General features: G+C 34.4%; 1 protein-coding gene across 8 annotated transcripts in view; it reads right to left on the bottom strand.

The window, feature by feature from the left end:
* Positions 1–1,862: 1,862 nt before the first annotated feature.
* LOC143247145 (tRNA wybutosine-synthesizing protein 4-like) overlaps positions 1,863–27,386 on the bottom strand; it is a 64,873-nt gene continuing 39,349 nt past the window's right edge. For 5 of the 8 annotated variants that reach the window (XM_076494755.1, XM_076494756.1, XM_076494754.1 and 2 more), the window contains 9 exons: positions 25,700–25,790; positions 23,953–24,142; positions 22,073–22,163; positions 14,929–15,098; positions 13,649–13,930; positions 13,262–13,359; positions 10,964–11,145; positions 2,562–2,694; positions 1,863–2,059 (listed from right to left, as the gene is read on the bottom strand). In XM_076494755.1, the coding sequence (XP_076350870.1) occupies positions 1,895–2,059; positions 2,562–2,694; positions 10,964–11,145; positions 13,262–13,359; positions 13,649–13,930; positions 14,929–15,098; positions 22,073–22,163; positions 23,953–24,142; positions 25,700–25,790 (1,402 nt within the window). In that variant the 3' untranslated portion in view covers positions 1,863–1,894. Of the gene's footprint in view, positions 2,060–2,561; positions 2,708–10,963; positions 11,146–13,261; positions 13,360–13,648; positions 13,931–14,928; positions 15,099–22,072; positions 22,164–23,952; positions 24,143–25,699; positions 25,791–27,386 lie in introns of those variants that run through there. The other 3 variants (XM_076494757.1, XM_076494759.1, XM_076494760.1) reach the window with 3 other exon arrangements.

Raw genomic sequence — 27,386 nt, 5'->3', positions numbered from 1 at the left:
AATTTATTCTTAACCATATTCAGGACTAAAATGTCATGTATTCTGAGAATGTTTAGTAAAATTATTCAATGAATAAATTTTATCATGGCAGCTCTTCCATCAGATATATAATAGTGTTTAATCAATAGCAGTTTATTTAAATTCTATTTTGTTCTCCAACTGGTAAAAATAATATATTCTAACTTATTTATTGATATACTTGGGCTTGCATTCTTGTATTATAATTGACGTTTTTATATTCAAGTCTTTGTGAAACGTATGTGAATGTTTGTCAGTAGAAATATATATTGCTCTTTAAGAAATGTATCATATGCTTGTTGCTATCAATTAAACTTTCCAGGTCACTGGAATAAGAAAGTGGTATATATAAAAAAATAATTTAAAACCCCGACACTAATGTCATTTTTTAAAAATATTTTGATACACATGCTACATTCTCCATTAATTTCTCACACAACACATTTTCAGTACACTCCTACTCATTGTACTATGCTTCAACCTACAATCATACTATGGTACCACTTTTCAGCAACATGATACAATATACACTGTCATATTCATGACACAAAACTTCAATAGACAATCATATTACTCCACCATTTATACAACAATATGTACTGTAACATTCATGGCACTATATTTCAATGCACAATTGTAATATGGTACCATTTTTCAACATGATACAATATACACAGTCACATTTATAGCACTGCACTTCAAACACACAATTGTAATATGGTACCATTTTTCAACATGATACAATATACACAGTCACATTTACAGCACTGCACTTCAAACACACAATTGTAATATGGTACCATTTTTCACCAACATGATACAATATACACTGTCACATTTACGGCACTGCACTTCAAACACACAATTGTAATATGGTACCATTCTTCACCTACATGATACACTGTCATGTTCATGTCACTGTACTTCAACACGCAATAGTAACATAGTACCATTCTTCACCAACATGATACAATATACACTGTCACATTTATGTCACTGCACTTTAACACACAATTAATATGGTACCATTCTTCACCCACGTTATCAATGGTATATATGTGACAGTTACTGCTTTTTTAAGGTAAGTGGAAAAAAATCTATATTTTTAAGATTTGTGAATACTTAATTAAGAACTGTATGTAAAATAATTTAGTGTTTTCTTTTATACAGCAGAATTAAAAACACAGTCTCCACTTGTTTTAGACAATGATATTGTAAACCCTTTTTCACTGAATTAGAAGCTTCATTTACATTGCAATAGACATTGTTTAGTACTTGTTATGATTAACACAAGGGTATATTTCACAATGTTTTTAAAGAAACCCAATGTTGTTGACACTGTTCCATGGTTGCAGTCATATACAAAGTGATGTTTCAAAGAGTTGTACTTGATTCTAAACTTCACACACACTGCTGAACTTTTTATAACAATAGTGAAATAGATCATCTCATTAAATTATTTTTACCCATTCACAGTGACAGATGTTCATTGTTCTGCTACTGTAAATTAATTCCATCTCAGTTACACAGCAAGATCACCAGAGTCAGAATATGTTCCAATCTGAATCTAAATATAAAGTTGCTCCAGTGACTGTTATAAAAACACTACTTCAGTAAATATGAAATTATAAGTCTGTTTTACTTATATTAGATATTTGTGGAAAACTTCATAAGGGTTATCTGTGCTATCAATAATGTTAAACTGATGAGGTTAAAAGGGGAAACATGTTAGTCAATGGTCCTAAATGGTATCATAATACAAGATATGGATTTTCAGGTTCTCTTTCTGGCACATTAACCACTAGGCTAGGCCTGGCTCTAAATATTTGAAATAAATGAGTCAATTCACAATTCATGAAGCATTTTAATAACAAACTCATCCACATAATTCCTGCAGGTCTATTTCTATCACACAAGTGTTCAAGTGAGTCCCAAAAGAAAAACAGTTTCCTCCTCCTCCAAATATTAAGATCTTCCTTCTCTCTTCTTGTAGCACGCTGGAATGATTATGCAGCAAAATGGGCCTTAAAAGATCTTGAGGCTAGAATGAACAAAAACACTTGAAAATATTTCAATATCTTTTGAAGTAAATTTAGCTAAGATAATATCACAGATAAGTTAATTTTTTAAAACAATTCTTAAATAATCTATTACAGTTTAGAATGTTTGACTTTAATTAATGACGTGAACTAAATTAAATCCTTTTTTTAAACAAGAAAATCTTCATAGGTTAAAAAGAAAACAATATTTGATTTGTACAATGTAACGAAACTTCTATACTAGTGATGAGGTGGATAATAGTATGGTGGCGTAAACAGACTGACAAGTTAACACTGGCAGCAAGACTGGTATAATTATAGTAGTGTAAAGAGACTGTTACAAGTTGGCACACTAACATCGAGAATGATGTAATTAGTGAAGTAAAGACACTAGTGTGCTGGTGCTGAGTTGTACATAAGATAGATGGTGATTCATGAGCAGTTAGACTTTGGTCAGTCAAATTGACTAAGCTCTATATTGAGAAAGTTAATAGCAACACTTACTGGAAGATGCCATTCCCAATACTGACAAGTCTGAAGATTCACTACTCCTACCCCTGGGGATGCTGTGGGAAAGGTGTTGACTCCACCCACAAGAATTAAATTATTCTTCCAAATATGAGACGTATGGGAATACCTAAAACATAAATCTATATAGATTCATTCCTTCATATTTCTTAATAATGCTCATATTTGCTTCAAATATTCTGTCTTCAAAACTTGTACCACAAAAAAAGAAATAGTTCAAGTACATGTATGTAAAAAATACTACTGGAAAACCATACGCATAATACAGATAACAAACATACCTGTGAATATAATTACAAAAACCTCAATAGATTTCATTTCTGTTTGAACAACTAATATTAAACTTACACATACAGAAACAACTGATGATCAGCATAGAATAAAAACAGTGGTTTAGAGGTAAAACTTGAAGTTACACATATAACACAACTATTTTGCCAATAGAATAAAACACATACAGTGATTTACACAAGCTAACCCAAAAATGTACCCATTTAAAGTTATGCACTTCAGTGTAGATATTCTAAAAGTTATATTTCATATAACAAAACCCAAAACTACTGATAAATTAAAGCACACAACAGATCACAAATGCTTTTCTCTGACTCAGCGTTGAATGTTGTGTAACGTGACAGGCACTCTGCTGTAGACATCATGATTGTTTGAATGCAACAGGGTATATAAAGTTACTATTTTTGCATGAAATCTTAATAAGCACATTTTACTGGCTTTGCAGGTTCACTGACTATTAATTCCACCATTCAAAATGTGGGTACCTTGTTTGGAGCCACCCTGAATATTAAAGCTTAAACTTACAGAAACAACAGAACTATTTTACCACTGTTATAGAATGAAAAACAGTGATTTATACACAAAATTTAAATCTTTAGTTACATCAGGACCATTTCACTAACAGTACAAAACTGTTTCAAACAAAGCTTAAAACTACAAATACTAATGAACAATTTAAACAAAGTTACACAATATAATAATGATTTAAATAAAATTTAAATTTACTCATAAAAACAGAACTATTTTTCTAAAGTAAAAACCAGAGAATTAGACAAAGCTTAAAGTTGCAAATACTACGAAACTAAAAGTATCTTACAAACAGTATTGAATAACAATATAAAAATATTGGTTTAGACATAAAGTTGTAAATTACATATACAACATAACAATTTTATTAACAGTATGGAATACAAAACAGTGACTCAGAGAAACTTAAATTTACATGCACAACAGATCCATTTTATTAGTAGTACAGAACAATTGTTTACACAACTTGTTTCTTTGGAATTTAAGCACAAAGCCACACATTGGTGTTTGGAAAAGGCTTAAACTTATACATAAAGCAGAAGAATTTTACCAGCAGCATAAAATAAAAATGGTGTAGACATAAAGCTTGAACTTATATGAACAACATCGCCATTTTACCAACTGAACAAATAATTTCATTTGACAAAGCTTAAAATTACACACACAAAAACCATTTTGCCAGAAGTACAGGATAAAAACAGTGCTTTAGGCACAAAATTTAAACTTATGTGATTAACAGAACCATTTAAAAACAGTATAGAACAAAAATAATGATTTAAACAAAGCTTAAGCTTATACATACAACAGAGCCATTTTAACAAAAGTATAGAATAAAAAGTGGTTTAGACATAAAACTTCCTAAAATATAATCAACAGTGTTTCAATTCCAAACTTTAAGCTTATATCTTCCTGACAGAAAACAGGCATCTGAGTGTACTATGCAACAATGTCGTTATAAAAATTTAATCTAGCTAGAAAATGACTGGTATTATTATCAATACTCTGACATGTTTTGTCTCATTACTTATTAACTGTACCTCCTTTACTAATTACTTATATCATATTAACACTATGACTAGTTAGCTCCTTCAGTTGTATACTGTGTTACTTTATTGAGGATCTGTATCATACTAACCCTACCAATTTGGGCTTGGTAGTTTCCACCCATCTTGTAACCATAAAAGTAACTATACTACAATTTTTTATAATACATACATATCTTTACAAAATTTTGCAGAATAGTAGAAAACATTACAAGGTTCTCATACATAAACTATCAGGTTTTCAGATTTTTTATTAGACTTGTTCATCAAGTTCTTTCTTTCAAAATGTTGACTATCCAATGTAGAGTAATTTTGGTTAGTTGGCCTGGTGTTTTATGGTGCAAAGTGACTAGGCTATCTGCACCAAACATCCAGTAAAAAGTTAAAGTTAAAGTAAAATTATTAAAATTCATAAAAGGAAATTAAGGTAAAACAAAATAAAGTTTAATTTTTGAATTAAAAACATAAATAGCATTAAATCCAATTTTTACATCTAGTCTACAGCAGTAAGAGAAAAACTATAGTAATACAAGTTGTAACAGATTTTCTGTAGATTACTTGTAATTATCATAACTCAACAGGAAGACTAACAGGTAAGTTCAAAAACCACCGTTAGTCACCTGAAGTTAGCCTTTCCAGTCCTGGTTTTGAGTTATTTGACATGACGGCCATTTTCTAATTTCAAATCCAACTAGATGTACTTTGATTCTTAAAAGGGAATCACATTAAAAAAAGATCTAATGTAAAAATTAAAAAAACAAAACATAAATAACATTAAAGAGATTAATGGCCTTTAAAAAAACCTAAAAACATTTCTAAGGTGGGCAGTGTCACCATCGCCAATAACACTGTCTAACATTACAGATAAACTTTGGGACATAATATGTTTAAAATAGTGCTGTTGTTGACAGTTGTAACAATGGCAAGACAGTAAAATGTTGCTTATTGTGACCTGAGTGTTATACAGACAATACATTGATGCATCAGTTCCAGATAAAAGAAAATAATGAGTTAAAAAAATGTGAACAATGTGTAGTGTAGTAGGAACAGCTTCCTCTTTCCGATCCTTACAGAAGGGAGATAGCCAAAGTTCAACAGAGAGTTTTATTTGGAAAAGCTTGTTTTCACATTGCTCACTCCAAGTCGACTGCCAACTGGTGTGGAACAGGCACAGTGGTTGGTGATAGTGCAAGAGCAGACAGATTTAGCTGCAGTGTTCGTGAGCTCATTCCCACGAATACTAATGTAGCCCAATATCCAGAAAAAGTGGAAAGAAGTAGATGTTAAAGGGCTAGTAGAGAATGAAGCGAGTCATTGTAAATAGTGCAACTTGAGTACTGCTTAGCGTCTATGTGGTCCAAGGCAAGAGAAATGGCATACAGTTCAGCAGTGAACATAGAACAAGAAGGGATTCTTTGTGCAACCACAAAATCACAATGAACCATGACAGAACCCACACAATCACCTGATATTGAACCATCTGTATAAATAGGAATGGAAGGATGGTTCAAAAGATGTTCAGCAAATAACAGACAGTTTTTCCAATCAGGAGTGTCTGCTTTCCTCAGACGACTTAAAGATAGGTCACATTTGAAGACTGTGATAAGCCATGGTGGTATGGGCTGACCAGTGGACACAGCAATGTTATCCAAGGACAGACCCAATTCATCTAACTGCACCTAGATACGAAGGCCAAATGCAGCAATGGCAGATTGTCCATTTTCAAAATTCATGACCCACAGAGGAGGGAAAACACAATGCCAGGTAGGATGATGTGGTAAGGAACAGAGTTTTGAAGCATACAGTAAAGACAGTTGCAAATGGCAGAGGTGCAAAGAAGGTTTATGAGACTTTTTGTATAAGCTCTGAACTGGGGAAGTGCGGAAAGCCCCGGCGTAGAGCCAAAGTCCCTGATGAAGAAGAGGGTCCAGTATCTTTAAGGCCGAGGTCATAGACTAGTGATCCATAGTCTAGTTACAATCAAATAAGAGCATGATATATCTTTAACATAGAACACTGACCCGCTCCCCAAGTGGTGGAAGACAAGATAGGACACGAAGGATGTTCAGTGCTCTTGTACATTTGACCCATAGCTGCTTGATGTGTGGTATAAAGGTCAGCTTATGGTCAAAGATAAGCCCCAAAAACTTTGTTTCAGGGACCACAGGCAGCACAACTTCAACAATATGGAGTCCAGAATCAGGGTGAATATTCTGTTGGCAGAAAAAAGTGCATGCAAAGGGTTTTAGAGGCAGAGAAGTTAAAGCTGTTTGCTGTGGTCCATTTCAGTAAATAATTGAGGGCAGTCTGTAGCTGCTGCTTAATATACTTCATGTTCAATCACTGACATGAGATGTGAAAGTCCTCAACATAGAGCCCCTTTGCAACAGTAAGAGGGAGATGTTCAGTAATAGCATTAATCTTTATACTGAAAAGTGTGACACTCAAAACAAAGCCCTGAGGGACTCCAAGTTCCTGTAGAGAAGAATGGAAAAGTGTCGAACCCACATGAACTTTGAATCACCTGTCTATTATAAAAAATTTTTAATAAAAACGGGAAAATGGCCACATAACCCATATACATGGAGGTCTTGAAAATGCCACACCTCCATGTTGTACCATAAGGCTTCTCTGATTGATGTTTCAAGTCGAACCAGATGGTCTATGGTGGAGTACTGTTGTCAGAACCCCCACTGGGTGAGCAAGAGGAGGTTGTTTGATTTAAGGAACCAAACAAGATTAGCATTAACCATCCTCTCTAAGGTCTCACAGAGACAGCTCGTCAAAGCAACTGGATAGTAGTTTGAAGAAACCTTAAGATCCTTCCCACACTTAGCAAAAGGTAGGGCAAAAGCCTGGTGCCAGGCATCAGGAAAAACATTCTCCTGCCAGATCCAGTTAAAAAACAATCAAAAGAATAGCAAGAAAAGCAGGAGATAGATGGTGCAGCATTTCATAGTGTACATCATCAGGTCCCAGGTCCGACCAATGTACTGCCAATTTGAGTTCCACCAGCGTAAAGGGACGATTATAGTCACAGAGACAATCAGCTCGAATGGAAAGAGGTGATCACTCTGCCCGAATCTTGATGGCTAAGTAGATGGAGGAAGAAGCAGAAGTGCTAGATACCTCACAAAAGCTTTCATCTAGTGTATCGGGAATGCTCCGGGTATCAGTTACTTCCTGGCCATCAGAGAGCAAGATTGAGAAGGGGACAGAATTATACTGCCCACTAACCTTTCGAATCTTGTCCCATATGACATTGGAACTGGTGGTAGAAGATATGCTGGTTGTGAACTTAATCCACAAGTCCTTCTGGCTTTGACATCTTACCCACTGAGCATGTGCATGGGCTTGCTGTAAAGCGATGTGTTACAAGAGAGTGAAAAGTACCCCAGGCCCACTTTTGAGCCTTCTGTGCCATGTGGCAGGCAGGATTCCACCACAGATGAGGATATGTGTCAAGGTTTTAGGTATACATTGAGCAGCTGCCTGTATAATACATTCAGTTACTGCTGCCACACAGTCATCTATTGATGGCTTACAGACGATGGCAGGATCAGGTTCTACAAAAGCAGTAAAAGAAGGCCAGTTTGCTTGATCCAGCTTCCACTAGGGTACACGGGTCGGGTGGCATCAACCATGGCCAGTCTTTCTCAAAATTACAGGAAAATGATCACTGCCTCCATAAAGAGTGGGGCAATAGTGAAGGGGAGCAAACTGAGAGATCAACAGCAGTAAAGGACAGACTAATTGCACAAAAATAAGTATAAAAATCATTACTGAAAAGAAAACGGTTGTGATTAAAGGTCAAACAGTGATGGTGTGACCCAAAAAAACACGAATGGCTACAGCCTACAAGGGTGTGTCGAGTGGTAAAGAGAGGGTGGGCACATGCTGATTAACCAACAGTGCCACCCACCCCTCCATGCACTCTTCTATCACATAGCCTGTCATTTCTGTACAAAAAAAAAATGCAGAAAGGTGACTGTGTTTGCAGGTTTCAAGAATGTTTCCTTGATGGTACAAAACAATCAGTGCCCTGACGTCACCCAGATTAGAATGTAAACCTCAACAGTTTCATTGTATCAAGGTGACAATTTTTATTTACATGTAGGGGAAATTGGTTCTGTTTATGACCATGTCTTTTTTTCTTCATTGTCTTTATTCAAGTTAAGTCTGTCAACCTCCATGGATCGTGCCCTGGGTCGATTGGGCAGATCTTTGCTGTTCAAAGAGGATTCCAACGACTGAGGACGTGAACAAATGATCTTTTTGTATCTTGGGGTGGGAGAAGAAGATGTACCTGAGAATTGCCCATACCCAGAACCAAAGGAAGTGGATCTTGAGGTTAGCTGGAATGTATTTTAGGAACAGTGTTGAAGTTGGTCCATCAGCTTTATTAACCATGGAAGTCAAGACTTTTCATTTGATTTGAGAACGATTCTTTTGGAGGCACAGAGAGATCCGTTTGCATTCTCACTGTAGCAGTGGAATGAAGTGCAGCAGCATATGTCCAAGATAAAGTGGTGGACACTAACTTTTAAGCCTCAGGGTAAGTAAGGTTTTGAATCATCTTCAAACTCTGCACCTATTTTTCTTCCAACCACTTAGGGCAAGAACAAAAGTAGGACAGGTGATAGCCATTGCAATTGACTCATACACATCGTGGTCCTTGCCACCACAATAGGCACACGTCAAGGAACACGACATGATGTCTTTGGCGACCAAACCGCTGACATTGGAAACATCTGAGAGGGTTTGGAATGTATGGTTGTACCTTGCAATTCAGATAACCTGCCTTGATGGTGACAGGTGGATGTGGTGATGTAAATGTCAAAACGAGGACACTGGTCGGCATCATAATTCCATCTTTGTGAGTGGAGATACGCCTCACTGCAGAAACTCCTTGGAGAAACCAGCAAGAATCTCTGACTCATTGATATTCTTCAAATAACTTCACGTGATGAATTCAAATACGCATGAAGCGTATCCTCAAGATGTATATCCCCAATCACTTTTGAATGCAAGAGGAGTTCACTGTGTTTAGATGCAAAAGTTTCCATCAATATGTCACAACAGCAAAACTTCTTTACTGACATTGGAGAGCCAGCAAGTCCCTCTAGTCCCTTCTGAATGAAAATGGGACACATCTGCCCTAAAGATTTGTCTGAAGAGAATGTAGCATAAAAAAATGAGGTACAGATGTTGAAGATTGCTGCTCAGAATCATCAAGACATGGTCGTTTACCTATGGACTGTTTTTTCACTATTTTATTTAAGTTTTTATTTGGAGAATTCATAATAAAAAAAGAATATTTTGGTGCCCACTGATCCCACCCACTATGGAGCCCTACAAGAGGATGCACTACAATGCCAAACAAGGACACTGCAGCAATGCCAGGGTTTTGTGAGCACTATACCCGAACACCAGCATCAGATACAATGTCCATAACACCTGTTGAGAACATCCAACAATGGTACTTGGTTGACCCTAGACCAAGTGGACTAGCTCATTGACCCTAGAGGGGTTGCCCCAAGCCTGCCAGTCTACAGAAATTCAAGGCCAAAGTGGTGTGTTGGAGTTGGACCCCTAAACCACCAGGATCCAGTGACATGGGTCACTATGCACAGCAAACACATGGGTGGATGTTTAGATCCCAGAGGAGGTAAACTGAAAGAACAAAACCATCCCTGGGATGTCCCCTCACCACATATAGGAATCAAATATGAGGGGAGTAATATTGATTTTAAGATTAAAAATACTTTTCTTTATTTGAAAATTGTCAAGTTTCATTTCTATAACCTCTATACCTTTCTAGGTAATCATTACATTTTTTAAAATAAAATTTTATATTTAATTTATTTTATCACTGCTAGTTCTACATGGTGTTAGTCAATTTGACTGACTTTGTAGCCATTATAAAATTAGGAAATCTAAATTACTAGAATAACTGCAAGTTTCAACAGAAAATAGCAAATTTATTCTAAATAGCCTAAATCTCATAATACTATACATCTATTTATATTTACCAATTTTTGTTTCATTGACCTATGAACCATATCTTACTTAAAATACCCAGATACACATTGATGTTCCAGTCAGATGAATGACTTATCTTACTGCCACAATATGCCCCCTGATACATTATACTGATTTCAAAAAGTTTCTTAATACCTTATTTATCTTCAAATTTGTTATAAAAAATTAAATAAAATATTTATGTCTACTTTTGTTTAAACTACAAACAGAGATGATCATGCTCACACTTTAAAAATAAACAATATTTTTCAGAATCTTCTTTAACAGTTAAGTAATAGCAAACATCCCATTAATTAAAAGTCTGAGCACTTTGAAATGACTGATAAAGAAATCTGATTGCTGATTAAAAAGAATGTTACTTAATATAAACCACAACATGAAACAACTTATTATAAATTCTATACTACAGTTAGTATTTTACTGCAGAAATAAGTTTCCTTATCAAAAGTAGTACAACATATGCTTTATGAGTACCTAGGTATAAATGAGGGGATAAACAGTTGTTTCCACTTTAAAGTATTCAAATCAAGAGTATGCACAGCTGCAAGTGGTTTTTCTTTCAAATCTACTCCACCACTAATCACTACCACAGATTTCCATACTGTGCAACTGTGCGAGTGCCTTGGACCAGGTGCACCTGGTTGATCTTGAGGTACCTAAAAGAGTAATTACAATCGTGTTTAAAATAAAACAGTTAAATTTACAGTAATACATCCTTTAACCCTTTCACTACAGGCTCAGTATATTATACATAAGTTCATCTACACATTTGCATGCCTTAAGTATTTTGTACTATAACTTTTAATACAGTATATTTTCACAAACACTTGGTAGACTTTTAGTGAGGATTACAAGTATTTTGCATTAAAAAAATCAGATTTTAAATATTTTTACTACAGATTTGTTTGTGAAAATAGTTTTTCATGCTACTAGTCTGAGTGATGTTATGTTATGATTAAACAAAACTATTCCTTTTCACCAAAATCTGAAATATTATTTCTATAATCTCTAGATCCACCTGAATATATTGTAAATATTTATGTCATTTTATATATTCTATGTGGGGTCTGTCACATGACCAACCTCATAACCACCATAAAAAATTAGGAAAAGATAAACACTGTGCTTTTTTCATGCTAGAATGACTATATGTTATAACTCAAAAATACAAAAGTTTAGTCTAAGTAACTTAAATCTCATAACACTACATATATATTTATAATTTTTTATTATATTGACTTTCCAGTCATGCCTACCTAATATTACACAGCTTGTACTGATGCAGTACATGTGTACTCATGTTATGTATCCAGTAATATAAAACTAACCAATGGAGGATATCACATATTAGGTTTTATATACACAGTTGAATAACCAAAAACCATAGATAACTATACTAATACCACAGAATTACATTGTAATTTATTAAGCATAGTAACTAAGATGTATTTAAATTTTAAAAAATATGAAACTTTGAGCAGATTAAAGACACATCCTACATTCTTGAAATCTTGGTTCAAAAGAACATAGTAGCTTCTTCACAGATTAAAATGGCTGAGAAAACTCCAAGGGGGCATTCTAAGCTATCAGTTTGTTATTCACATGTCATATAATGAAATAAGTGTATGTGAGGGACTATTTTCAAAGATGGAAAGAAGTGAATGGAGCCACTTTGTTTGATTCAGTACATAAGCTACATCTCAGCAAAATAGAAAGACATGAGATTCTTATTTATATTCTAGCTTGAGTTTCTAATTTGTACAAAACTACAAACTAAGTAGTTTGACATCATAAACACCTAATCTAAAACAGCGCTGCATTCAACATACCACACAACTCACTAAAATCTACATTTAGATGTTTTCTTTTAATATTTACTTTTAAAGTAAAAAATTAACCGATATATAACATTAAAGTTTGAATTATATAATCTACAATTTGATTCCAAACTTACTGAAATAAATTCATAAAATAGTGATTTAATAAAATTTTGAATGCAAGTCAACAAATGCAATGACGTGGCCTTTGACAAATGACCTGTAACAAAAGGGTTAAAAGGCTACACACTGCTTTCCTGCATTGCCTACCTACTTTCAGATTACAGATTTGGAAGCATAGTCATCACAGCACAGCAGAGATCGGGTTATATCAATCGTATTAATGGGAATAAAAACCAAAAAAAAACTAGTTACCTACTAGAAACTAACTTTCAGGTCACGAAACAAAATAGTTTTATAGTTTTCCAAAGCAGTCTACTCAGCCACACGACACATTAATCAACAAGAGTTACTGGATGTCCTGAAGCAGTCTAAACAGCCATACAACAAATTTATTGCCAGATCTAATGGGTTTCCTACAGAGTCTACACAGTTGTACAATGTATTTATCAATCAGAATTACTAAGTTTCTTAACTAATTTGACTAAAGTCACATACTTTTCTACTATCTTGCTTGAACATTCAGTGCTTACAAAAAATTAAATGTGGTATCACCAAAACCATCACTCAACCACATAACATAAACATACTACCTTGGTGCTGTGGAACTCGTTGATGTATCACCAACATCATGAAAACCATTTACCAGAACTGTGGTGATGATTCATGTAACCTATGGGGGTATCGCTGTCTGCATTAAAATCCATTTAGTTCTATTTTCTTTACCCATCTTTCCTGATATTCCAACCAAAACACCTGGTATTTTTCTCAAGTTTTCAGAGCATTTTGTACTTATGAGTATAATGATCAATTTGAACTAAAATAAAAAAATTACCTTTTCCCACGTCCACTTTTCTGTTTCTAAAATAAAGCAACTAGCTAAGACTTTATGTCCAGGAGCTCTTCCTCCAAAAACCACAATTTTCTCTACATCTGCATGTTGTGATGGAAAAAGATTGAAATGCTATTAGTAGAAGAATTCTGTAAACAATAAAGCTCCTCTAGTTCTTATTTGTACTGTATTTATTTTTTGGAAGCACTACAAAAAAAATTTGTGAGGACTAAAGCTTCCTTACACCTTATTTGTACTAAATCTATTTTTTTTGAAGTACTAGTATATGAATTTTGTAAGGACTAAAGCTTCCTTAAACCTTAGTTGTATTACATCTATTTTCTTGATAATGTTTATAAAAGAATTTTGTGAACACCTTAGATCCCTTACCCCCAAGTTGTACTACACATGCTGTGTGACGCCATCGTGCAGGTGGACATTCTGAATCTGTGCTTGAATACTGATGTGTCAATACGTGAGCCTCTGCAGAAACTATATCCCCTGATGTCTGTGTCTTTGTGTCAGATTTCAGTTCAGATGAATGTATCAATGTAGTGCTTTTAATTCTTAGGGTAACAATTTCATTATAAGCTTTACTTGGGGAGGAACGTCCTCCAATCACAACCAGCCTTTGGTCTTTTAAGAGTACAGTACAGTGATGGATTCGTTGGCCTGAAAGATAAGTTATACAAACATATATGTTACATTAAACAAATTTTAGCTTGTTCCTTTAAGTTAACTGTATCTTCTGGATTGGATACATTTTCAAGTCCATTACAGTGTTCAATCAATATCAATTTTAATTATGTCATATCTTAATACAGGATAAACTCAAACAACAGTTTTATTAATTGCCTTAGAAACCCTATTGTTTATTTCTGAAATATTTTTTTTTAACTACAAAAGGACTTTCTGTATTATCCTTGATGACAAGAAACCCACTTGAAATAAAAAGATATCTCAGAATGGCTGATAAAAGTATTAATACCAATACCAGCCATTCTGATATACATTTCTGCAGACAACCCAGTATATTAATCAATAGTTCATGGCCTTTCTCTGTCAATTTATAAACTTTCTAATTCCACCTCACGAGAAAAAAATAATATATTAATTGTTTAAAATATATCTAAGTGTAATATTTTTTACTAACAAAGATATTTTTAACTATTATATTATCTTTAGAAAAATAAGGTTCTTGACCGGTTTTCTAATACTTCATTAAAAACATCAATAGCAGCTTGAAATACATGCATTAACATAACTATGCATTACCCTTACTTAAACTACAATAAAGTTACTGCCTCAGAATTTTTCATAAATTTAAAAATATCAAGTTCAGAAACCATTTATGTCAAGGAAACAGCAAGTAAAGGTATACATTATTTCATGCAATCTATTTCATTTGAACTGATAGCAAGAGTATAGATTAGTTCATGTAGTGTATTTTTATCCACTTTCAGTAAGAAATTACATTTCAATTTAAAGACTTATATCTTAACATATTATAAGAACCACTTAACCAAAACTGACCAGTTTCATTTTGAAGCAAAAGTGGACAAGTTAATGAACTTACAAACTCAACAATTTATTCTGGTTGAAAAAAACAAAACAAAAAAAACCATAAATTTAAATTTTCAAAAAGAGTGCATAATAAAGACATGTCTCACCCATGCAATGTCCCTGGTCCTCTACTTCTAGCTTCTGACTCTGAAAGGTTTCAGTAGTTACATCTGTCAGTAAGCAACCTCCTAATCTTTGGTGCTTGCCATCTTGGATGCCAAAACCTCCAAAAGTCAACACCAGTCCATTTGGAAGGAGCACACATTGTTGCCCAAACCTTTTAATTCAATTTAACTTTTCAAAAACAAAACTTTCACTGTTGTATTGGATATACAAGAAAATTGTTTGTAAATTGAGACTTTAATAAGTATATCACACAAATCTCTACAAGATTAAGAAAACATTATTATTTAATCTTGGTACAATTTGTATGTAAATTGAATTATTTGCCCTTATTAATGATTAACTAGATTGATCTGCTGATAAATTGTAATTCTTTTACACTGAAAATATATTTCAGACAGGTAGTTACTTCTGTTCATGACACAGTTATGTTTGTTCAGTCTTGCCTTCTATTGGCAATTTTATTTTTCATGCCACAAGCATTCACTCCTACATACCTCTCAACTTACACTGTTTAAATTATTATTGAATGCAAATTATAATGTGACAAAACCTCCACCAATAGATATACCCCATACACACATGGCTCATGATTCTTTCTATACTATTCTACCTAAATGTAAGTACATACCTGTCAAAAATATATTTTCAACTTAGGAAAATTGTAAATTCTGATATAGTATCTTACTTTCACTCACACATATAGCTAGAATCCCATACTGATTAGGTGGAAGGAGCAGTGTAAAGGAGAGGTAGAAGCATCTTTCAAAAGCATCTGAAGGACATCCTCATGAGGGAACCCCCTAATAAGATATTATATGTGGAACACTGAACCACTTCCATATCAGTTATAACCTTTGCCCATATGTAGAAAACATGAGACAGATCTGGACAGACAATTCTGAGGAACACATCCCAGTGGGAGAGAATATGGCTGGAATTGATCCTAACCACAATATATAATTTCATTCTCCCTCCTGAACAAAACCTGCATAAAAGAACAGATGTGCCCCAATGTGTAGAGTGGCTGAGGAGCAACAGACCATATATGACAAGTCAACTGTGTCAAAAAGTTGACCACTAGGAACCAACATCCATGCAGGTGTAAGAGAGAAGATCATACTGTCTTTAACTGAAGTTCAGTTGATCAGAAGGAGAAATTATCACCATCAATTGGGGAACAGGGCATATGTGAGAAAAGCAAAATACATAGATATCCTACTCAAACCAGACCACTTCAAATAAGTAACATCCCTGGCATAAAAACACTGAAGTTTAAAGCAAGAGGAAAAAGCAGACTAATGAATGAGAATACCCACCATAACCCACTACACCATAGCAGTGCACATAAGGGGAAACAAGTGAGGCACCAGGTACCTCCAAAACATGTATGAGGACTTCTCGTGATTGAGTTCAGCCATAAATCTAAAAATCAAATGCTTAAAACTGACTTTCTTGTGGGGGTAGGATGAGGGATCCCAATTGAAGAGGTGAACTAATATGGTGATTGGTTCAGCTCTAAATTCAAAACTGAACAGCCAAAAACTGACTTCTATGTTAGGGAAGGATGAGGGATTCCAGTATTTATGACAGCTCATTCTAAAGTTACAATATTCTTTTGTTAGAAGCCCTTGTAGAGATGGAGCATCTTTTTGGAGAATTTTTGGCAACTATAATAGCAGAACACCACCACCATTCTCTCAACTGAATGGAGTTGTCATCATTATATTGTATGTTTCTCATTCAGGAATATATTTCCATTCTCCACAATCCCTGTCACTCAGAACTATAAAATGGTAAAGACACTTACTCCAGTGGAAGAAATAGAGGGGGAAGAGAAAAATACAGTGAAAAGTCCAGAGGAACATTCACATTGGAGACAGCGCAATGGATGACCATGAACAGGGATTTTTAAAAGCAGACCAAACCTGATGTATTCACATTTAGAGATGGCAGGAGGGGCAGCAATTACCCTTTCTGCTTTACTCATAAAGTCCATGAGTCAGTATGGTCTGAAAAAGGTATATTTATGAAGTAGATATATCACAAAGAATAATTTATGTGCAATATTGCAAAACACCCCATCTCTAGTATATGTGATAGTAAAAAAATAGTGTGCATTTAGTGGCCATAGAAATTATGAACGTGAAGTTGATATAATTCTACAGTGCAGATTTGAATACAAACCTTAGCGACTGTCCAGGTATACTTCTAGGTCATATTCAGTTAGAATTATATGTTGGAAATGGAAGGAAGAAAAAATGGTGAGAAGTAGTAATTACCATACTTGGGAAGAGAAGATCAGTCTGGATAAAGAAGAAGATAAGAGGAATGGTAGGGAGTATGTGTAATAGTGATGACAAACAAATCTGACTAATGATGTCCACAAGCCAAAAGAAGGAAGAAATATACCTTAAGGGATAAATAAGAAGACATAAGTTCAAATGGAGGTTAAGTAAGACAGTGAAGCACCACATTGACACCCTAGTCTGGTAGGGCCACACACTTTTCAGAGTAATCCAGTAGGAACATAAGAATTACAAGATATGGAAGGCAAATACTTTATGGCACTGGGGAAAATTAAAAGTGTATGATAAGGCTGCCACATAACCCTCAAATGAGGAGATCATAAAGCATTCATCAAATAATCAAGTGAGAAAATCCCTAATAAAATAGTTATTTGCTAGTTAGCAGGACAAGTGGAAGAGAACCCATGACCAAAAGACCACAACTGGAAAATGTACCACTTATGTTGGTAAACCTCCATGAAAGAAGGTTGAACAAAATGTGCTAACAATGAAGGACTCACAATGCTAAACCACATCTCCTTGCTAAGGATCAGAAAAGAAACAGATATGGAGAAAAAGGTTAGGTATGGTGGGATGACCTACCCAGAACAGAAGCTTCTGTAAAAGGAATGGAAGAGACTGGATCTGGGGCAGACTTGTAAACCACTGATAAGTCAGCCAGAAAGGGGTGATCTGAAGGACATGGCACAGATTGAATAATAGAAATTATCTTGTAAAGGAGCCTGATAGGAGGATAAACATGAAGGAATTTGTTTGTCCAATCCTGACTGAACATATACACAGTCAGAGCAAGTGAATGAGACACCATTAATCAAAATTGTGGTAACTTGGTATTGAGGATAGTAGCAAATGTATCCACTTATGGAATACCCCGTCCCTGGATTAATTTTAATCTGGATGAGAAAGATAATATGTGATAAGGTTAAAAGCACCTGGAACATGACATCCAAGTAGATGAATTATGTTCAACTGAGCCCAAAAAGGAGATTCAGTGTTTAACAACAAAGGTAACAAGAACAGGTGCCCCCCAGTGATTTATACATACCACTACAGAATTGGATCATAACCAAATGGTTGTGAGAAAGATGAAGGAAATTATCTCTAAAGCCCAATATACAGCAAGAAGCTCCAAGATACTGGTGTGATAATACTGGTCTGTTGCAGACCATTGACCTGAGGTAAGTTGTTGCTTGACTCACACCTCCTCACAGATGTAAGATGAGGTCATTCATGAAAATATGTAAATCTGAATGACGTGGAAGAAGTGGAACCCTCACCAAAGTACAAGCCTAGTCCAACAATCAGAGCATATCATGTATAAGAAAAAAAGGATAACAGGAATTTCCAGGGATCCTTTGCTAGGTTCCATTGATCACAAAAAGAGTTCATTGAAGGAGTCTAATACAAGCATGACCCATGGAGATAAGTGCTGCCAAAGAGGATTACTTCCCCAAAACAGGTAAAACCTTACAAGTGGTAATAAATGAAGTAGTAAGGATGTTGGTGATAACCAGCTTCACTGAATAAACTCAACAAAAGAAGAGAAGGATGAGCTTGACTGAGATAAGTGTTGAACAAAACACCCAAATAGATAAGATAGTGGGTAGAAGAAAAAGAAGGGATTTCTCCAACTTAATCAACTAACCCACCTACAAAAGAAGCAGACAAGTGAAATGGGCAAACTCTAGTTTGGAATGTGCCAACAGAAGTCAGTCATCCATGTAATGGTGGAAATGCAATCATTGAGCATTCAACAAAAAACATAAGGTTCTGTAGCAGGCCTGAAAGGAAAAGCACAAAACTCATAAACCACTCCTTGATGAGTAAACCAACAGAATCATCTTGATCACCAGGATATGGAATATAAAAACATGCATTTGAGACAACCATTCAGGAGAAAGATGGGCAACATCAGGCAAAGAAGGTTGGCTCAAATGATTAATATCTCATCAAATAATTACCAATAATTCCAAATACAAATTTCCTCAACCTGAAGCTTGAATAAATATGCTGAGCTAATGGAGGGTACCTTTCACTTTAGAATTCAAAAAGGGAATGAAAACCAAACACCACTGTGTTAATAAAGAAATAAAAGTATGGAAAAATGACTAATTTCTGTAACTGGGTAAAAAAAATAACAACAATACCATGACCGAAAGAGGTACAAGTAAAACTGTTTAAAAAAAGAAGGAAACTTGAAAAATAATTGATATGAAAATGCAAAATTTAAAAACAACACTCCATAAAAGATCTGGACACAAGCTCTGTCAAATTAGACAGGATAGTTAGGTAGAACAGCATAGAGGGAATCCCATGGACCATGTGTGTGGAAGAGCACATCTAATGGTGAAGGTTTTGTTGCATGATAATTTGTATGCAAAAATCAATCAAACTATGTAAATTGAGGAGTAAGGTGGAGTGAAAGTCTTGTGGCATGTGAAGATTTTGCAAATATAGGGCAATATTGAACAGAAATAGATTGACAACAACCAGTGAGCAGACAGCACCTTCTCGAAAACAACCTCTGATGCAAAATTTTGTAGTTCACTTAAAATTTAATTATTGCTTTTAAAAGCATCAAGTTTAATATTCAGAATAATATTTTCTCTAGTGTTTTAAGGAACTTAAGGATTGAATTTATGAGCCACTTGCTACTATTTTTTGGAAGCTTTGTTTGTTTGTTTGTTTGTTTGGAAATTTCGCACAAAGCTACTCGAGGGCTATCTGTGCTAGCCGTCCCTAATTTTGCAGTGTAAGACTAGAGGGAAGGCAGCTAGTCATCACCACCCACCGCCAACTCTTGGGCTACTCTTTTACCAACGAAAAGTGGGATTGACCGTCACATTATACACCCCCACGGCTGGGAGGGCGAGCATGTTTAAGCGACGCGGGCGCGAACCTGCGACCCTCGGATTACGAGTCGCACGCCTTACACGCTAGGCCATGCCGGGCCATTTTTTTTTTTTTTTTTGAAGCACCTGAATAGTGAGCATATGTAAAACCTATTTGTCATGCATCAGATGTGTAAAAAGTTTTGGAAAGTCTGATAAAAGATGCTTAGCAAATTCATTTAACAAAATTTATAATTTTATTGGATGATCAAAATGGTTTCACTGAGGGAAATCTTACCTTACAAATCTTTTGACATTCTTTAAAAAAATTACTGCATATATAAAAGAGGGTAAGGAAGTAGATTTGATGTATCTGAATTTTCAGAAAGCATTTGACAAAGTGCTACATAAAAAGCTTGTAAAGAAACTTGTCTCTTATAGATGTGGGGAATAAGTGAACAAATTGGATAAAAGACTGGCTTGATGGAAGAAAGCAGAGGGTTGTTATAAAAGGATTTCAGTCAAACCGGATTATTGTTGTATGTTTTGTACCTCAGGGCTCACTCTTAGGACCATTGCTCTTTTTGATTTACATTAATGGCATAGATGACGGAAGGGTCAATAAATTACTTAAATTTGCTAATGATATTAAGGTGTTGGGTATTGTTGGATGTGAAGAGGATGTTGCTACTTTACAGAAGGATCTAGATCATTTATTTAGTTGAGCAAATAAGTGACAGATGAATTTTAATTATAATAAATGCAAGACATTGTATGTGGGCTATCATAATTTCAAACATGAATATAATTTAGATGGGAATACCTTAACAGTTTTATAAAAAAAAATAAAGAATCAGGGTGTAATGACTGATCAACATCTTAAGCCCTTCAATTGTGCTACTGCTAGTGGTAGAGTAAATGGATTTTAGGTTGTATTTAGAAAAATACTGAATATAAGTCTAAAGAGGTTAAAATCTCATTGCATAGGTCAGTAGTTAGGCTACATTTGGAGTATTGTGTTCAGTCTTGGACACCTTACCTAAGGAAGGATATTAAACTGTAGGAAACAAAACTTACTAGAATGGTGCCTGGAATGGATGGGTTATCATATGAGAAGAGATTAATATCTCTAAAATTGTTTTGTTTGTTTGTTTTTAAATTTCACACAAAGCTACACAAGGGCTATTTGCACTAGCTATTCCTGATTTAACAGTGTAAGACTAGGCAGCTAGTCATCATCATCTACTGCCAACTCTTGGGCTACTTTTTTTTACCAACAAAAAGTGGGATTGACTGCACATTATAACATCTCCACAGCTTTGGTGTGACGAGGATTTGAACCCACAACCCTTAGATTACGAGTCAAGTGCCTCAACCATCTGACCATGCTGCGCCCTAAAACTGTTTTATTTTCAAAAATTAAACTTTAGAGTGTATCTAAATCATGCACTTAAGATTGTAAAGGGAATTGATAGTATTGATGCATCATATTTTTTCATATTTAACAGTGAGAATAGTTAGGACTAGGCAACATAAATATAAACTTTGGCAAGGTAGAAGTCACCTTCAGCTAAGACAGTTTTGTTTTTCTAACAGGATAATTAACTATGCTACATTTCTGTAATCCTAATGTAATCCAGCATTATAAAGATGTACTTATACCTAATGGAGGTAGTTTTCATTTAAGTGAGGCTTAACTGTAAGCTTTTGTGATGTAGTATTATAAGGATGTATGATTCTACGTGATACAGGTGTTTCTCATTTAGATGAAACTTAACTGCAATCCTATGTATTCTAGCATTATGAAAAAATACTCACTATTGACTTTTCTAAAAATTGGTTGTATAAATTGGCATATGACTTGTCACTCTTATTTTTCTAAAACCTAAAACTTCAAAAACACCAAATAGTAAATAAAATAAAATGTCACAGAAACCTATAACAAGTAGTAAAAGTCTGTTTCAAATACCAAAATAAACTATTTTTACCTCTGTAATTCACTGCCATGTTCATATACTGTCCAATGGAGTCTTTTACTAATTACAGATTCATATTTGTGCTGCTTATCATTACAAGTGCCTAAACAAAAACAACATACAAACAGAATATGAACAATGAACCAGTGTTGGCTACTTGCATAACAAAAAATAGAGCAGTAAACCAGCATTTGGCACTTGCAACACATTAAAATCAAAAGTAAGCCATTGTTGGTCACTTTTAATAAATTGAACAATAAACCTCTTAAAAGGTGAAATCACACTTACTATCTTTATAATGGCATGATAAGATGAGATGAAATTTAATAGTTGCTAGCACAATATTATGATTAAAGAGGTGAAATCACACTTATTAACTATACAAAAGTATGACTCTTCAGATTACACTAATTTGGTGCACAATATTATATATTACGAAATGAGATCATACTTATTTAGCTGCACAATGGCAAGATTTAGGAGACAAGATCCCACTTATTAGTTGCACAATGGTAAGAATTAGGAGCTGAGAAAACACTAATTTGCTACACAATATTAAGATTAGGGAGATAAGACCATACTCATTAGCTGCACAATGGTGGGATTCATTAAATGAAATCATATTAGTTGCACAATGGTATGTATGACTCATGAGATGCCATCACACTAACTGGCTGCACAACAGTACGACTATCATGAAATGTGTTCACACTGATATTGATATTATGCACATGGCATAGAATTGGTTTGATTTGTTTCAAATATTCAAGTAAATGTGCATTAGATATCCCTAATATTTCACAGACAGACCAGGAAAAATATAACTATCAACAGAACCCACTATCAATTTTTGGGCAACTCTTAACTGTACCCAAAGAGAAGAGTGTTTTTATTTCATTCCAAAGCACTAGGAGAGAAACCATGGATCCTTTAATTTAAAGAACAATGAGCCTAGCCCTTTTATAATATACTGAGTAAAATAGAAAAAACCTCAAGTTGCACTTATGGTTTATAATAATTTGGAGTGAAGTGGATATTTAAAGCAAATTTAATACATACTGAATGAACAGGCACATTGATTGAGAGATGATGTTTTTGTAGTTCCAACTTACACGACAAAACCAAGTATTTGTAATTTTAGAGTGAATCATTTTGTATATCAGCATAAAATGAGTCAGAATAATTACTGCTACTTCAGATTCTTTAAAAAAAAAAGCTCATTTGAAATATATTAACTTCAAATTGTCATTCTGTTATACAGTCCCCCATTAACCATGTTACTATTATCTAAGTGTTAATTTTGCAAGTCAAGCTCTTTAACTTGCATCTGAAAGTAGCATATCCATAGTGTTTCAGAGCAACTGGACATTAGAAATTGTGAAACAGCTTGCTCTTTTAATCATTCAGAGACTAACACCATTACAGACTTCATCACTGGAACTGTGCTATTGATATTTAAAAGTATGTATCTTATTACACAAGTAAATTTAATATCTTAAAGTTAAAAAGGATCCAAAAATATAACCACTATTCAATGTTTTCATATTATCACTAAAAATAAACTCCTAGTTTATGATATTTTCTATAATTTGAAACTTCTAATTAAACAGTTATAAAATATTTTAAAACTTAATTAGGCCCCAAAAGACTGCAAATATTGTTACTTTAATAGAGATTATATCTCTACTAGTCTTGTGCATAGAAGAGTGAAAATAAATATCAAGCTGTAACAAATCCTTTTGAATCAGATTAGTTTTTAATAGCAAGCTCTGACTGGACACAGTAGTCATACTGACCTAATTATTCACTCTTAGATATTCACAATCAGATTAATATACAGTTTTATATTCAATGTCTACATCACTGTATTGTGTTAATAAAATATCACAAACCTGAACACAAAGCCTTACTAAAACTGGCAAGTAGACCCTGAGAAGCACATGCTAAGATGTAGTGAGAACACTTCAAGTGCCATTCTTCAAATTCATCAAATAATTCTAGACTTTGTATCCTCTTCTGCTCCTCCAAAGGAAGCATACTAAAAAGTTGATTCATTCCCAGTATGGAACACTCTGTCCAACACTTTTCAAAGCAGTATAAGAGATACACATAATTATAACCAGCACAGCAAGAATATTTTAGAAATAAACATATTCAAATATTTAACAATATTGGTAGGTTATGGCACCACTCTTCAGAGTTGAAATTTTGTAAAAACTGAAGAGTGGTGCCATAACCTACCAATATTGAGGGTTTAAGGGTTAAATGAAGTTTGTATCTTTTTATGAGTTAATACTATTCACTTTTGGCAGTATTCACATAGAGTAATTTTAAGCTTCTTCCTGTTACAACACTGTGTAAAGAACAGACAAAAAAAAAACTGGATGAAATTACTCATTTTCTTTGCAAAACATATGGTATTAATTGAAATGCTTGTGAATTGTATTTACATTTTTTTGTGACTTCTCAGTTATTAGTGGGCCCTGTAGTTAATGTTATGGATCCAAGAGCAAAGTGATGCATAAATATTCTATAGAAATGTTGACCTATGATGACCCCAACAGTAATCTTAGAATTAAAAACAAATATTCAACAGTTTAGAATTTTCTTACTGGACATTTTCTAAAGAAATTCACTAATGTTGCTCCACTTTTTCCCATCAATGAAAAAAACATGCTTGGAGTGCACTAAAAAGCAGAAAAAACAATGCCAGGCACATATTTTAAGTGTGCTTAACCAAAGTAGTAGCAGTAAGAAACACAAATGATGTACACTAAACACCAGAAGAAACAGTGAGAGCTATGTTCTGAAACACAGAAAAACATATATATAGAACATACTCAGAAACATGTCACACAGCAAAAGATATGTACTTGGAGTATTAAAGAAAAAAAAGATAACCACATGTTCAGAGTACATTCAAACACAGAAGAAATAATACATAATACATGTTTCAAGCATACATATAAACAGAAGACACCATGAAAATTGCATGATGGAAATACACTCAAGCATAATAGAAACAGAAGTATGCTGGAATGTACTAAAACACAGAAGAAACAGTCAGTAATATATCTTTGAAAAGTTTTAAAACACAGAACAAACATTATGAAAAATATGCTTAGAATATGCTGAAATACAGAATAAACAGTATAAAACATGTTTAGAGAGCACTCAAACACAGAAAAAAATGTGACAAACACATACTTCGAGTATACTCAACCACAGAAACATCAGTGAGGAACATGCTTGGAATACATTTAAACACAGCAGAACCAGACTAATAAAAACACAAGTTTAAACTGCACTCACACAGGACATTTAAACTTTGAATACCACTTGAATTTACAATGTGAAATAGTAATCATTGGAGAAAACATGAATTTATCTCCACCAATGAAAATTAATTATAAGTACTTTAATTAGAAGTAAACAAACACAAATGAAATATAAGATACCTTCCATTAATAAAATTTAATTTCTAGAGTAATTGTAAGCATTCTATGTGTTGAATTAAGTTTTACTAGTTACTTGCATCAACTAAAAACAAGTTGGTGTTATGATAAATTACACTTTAAGTTTAGTAAAAATACAAAACATCCATATTCGGTTATAGAATCTCCAATAAATTATACATACTAGATTCATGTATCTGTTTTCTTGTGATTTTTCATTTGGGAATGTCAATATACTTTTCAATGGAGATCCAATTGACTGAAAATGTTTCTGCCTACAGAATAAAAAAATCTCTGAGGATAAATAAGAATTGATTAAAATTACATATTAGAATTTTAAAACTATATATCTGAGACTAAGCATGTTCAACCCAAAACTAATTCCCTCCTAGGGTATTACAATAATACACAAATTTGGTAAATACAAGGACAACTTTGTTCACAAAAATTTCCTTTGTTACTACCAAGGCTTTGTCTATAAAAGCATCATCATAGGCAGATGGAAAATGCTTGCAAAGAGATATAAAGATAATTAATGAGAGTTAACATTTTCCTAAACTGTAAACGTTTTTGCAACTGACATTTACCTCTTTCTCATAAAATAGCATTTCTTAATTAGTACTGCCCTCAGGCCTGGCATGGCCAAGAGCGTAAGGCGTGCGACTCGTAATCCGAGGGTCGCGAGTTCACGCCCACGTCGCGCTAAACATGCTCGCCCTCCCAGCCGTGGGGGTGTATAATGTGACGGTCAATCCCACTATTCGTTGGTAAAAGAGTAGCCCAAGAGTTGGCGGTGGGTGGTGATGACTAGCTGCCTTCCCTCTAGTCTTACACTGCAAAATTAGGAACGGCTAGCACAGATAGCCCTCGAGTAGCTTTGTGCGAAATTCCAAAACAAAGTACTGCCCTCTACTGGTGCAAATTTTCAATTCTTGCCACTAACCTTCTATCTGCCACTTCTGCATATCCACATCTAATTGATTATGCAGCAGCTCTTCACCAACAGGAAACTGATAAAACCTTTATCATAACCAGCATCACACTTACTCACTTTGAGATTAGTCAGAAAACATAGGCCACATATCACTGGAAGCAGAAAGGCTGAGTTGGAAACATATGAAAATGTAAGTATCTATCAGAAATACAATTTCAGTTTAGGAAAATGTTTACTTCTGAAATAATATCTTATCTCCTCTTATAAAATAGCTAGAATATCACATTGCACTGTTAAAGAGCCAGTGAAAAAAAATTATCTCCCTTTAGGAAGCAACCAGAAAAAGACCATGATGAAAATATCACACCTTAGGGGGGAGACTGCACCATATTTGATGTGGGTGTACTCTTTGCTCTTTCACTACTGTGTCATGAAAATAAAAGATGGAAAAACACAAAGAAATCACATAATACCTATTAACAATCAATTTGGTCATGGGATTTTGAGTATCTAAGACATAGATATTCAAAACTCTACTCTCTACTCCTGTAGAGACAGTTTGACTTATCCAATTAATAACAGAACCTTAAATTTTACAACAGTTTCATAGTAGGTAGAGAACCATCTGCCTCTTCACTTTGAAAGGGAAATTGGTAGTGAAGACAAGCTTCCATACCAAATTCCATCTCAATTTGTATACATTTCCAACACAATTAACACCTCATCCACCACTAATCTACATCAAGTAAGTTTTAGGAAGGAGGAAAACCCTGATGGGATGACATTTCCAAATTCAAAACCAGGCAGCATTGGGTATGGTTCATCTCGACTGTATCAAGAATACCTGGCAGCTCAAAAGTGGGAATACATGTGCAGCACCCAAACAAAACCAGATCCACTAAGAAGCAACACCCAGAAAATGGTAGGAATAGGGATC

Source organism: Tachypleus tridentatus, chromosome 3, assembly GCF_004210375.1.
Source record: "Tachypleus tridentatus isolate NWPU-2018 chromosome 3, ASM421037v1, whole genome shotgun sequence".
Lineage (NCBI taxonomy): Eukaryota > Metazoa > Arthropoda > Merostomata > Xiphosura > Limulidae > Tachypleus > Tachypleus tridentatus.
Note: the sequence above shows the minus strand (reverse complement) of the source record. Positions and strands in the feature narration are given on the sequence as shown.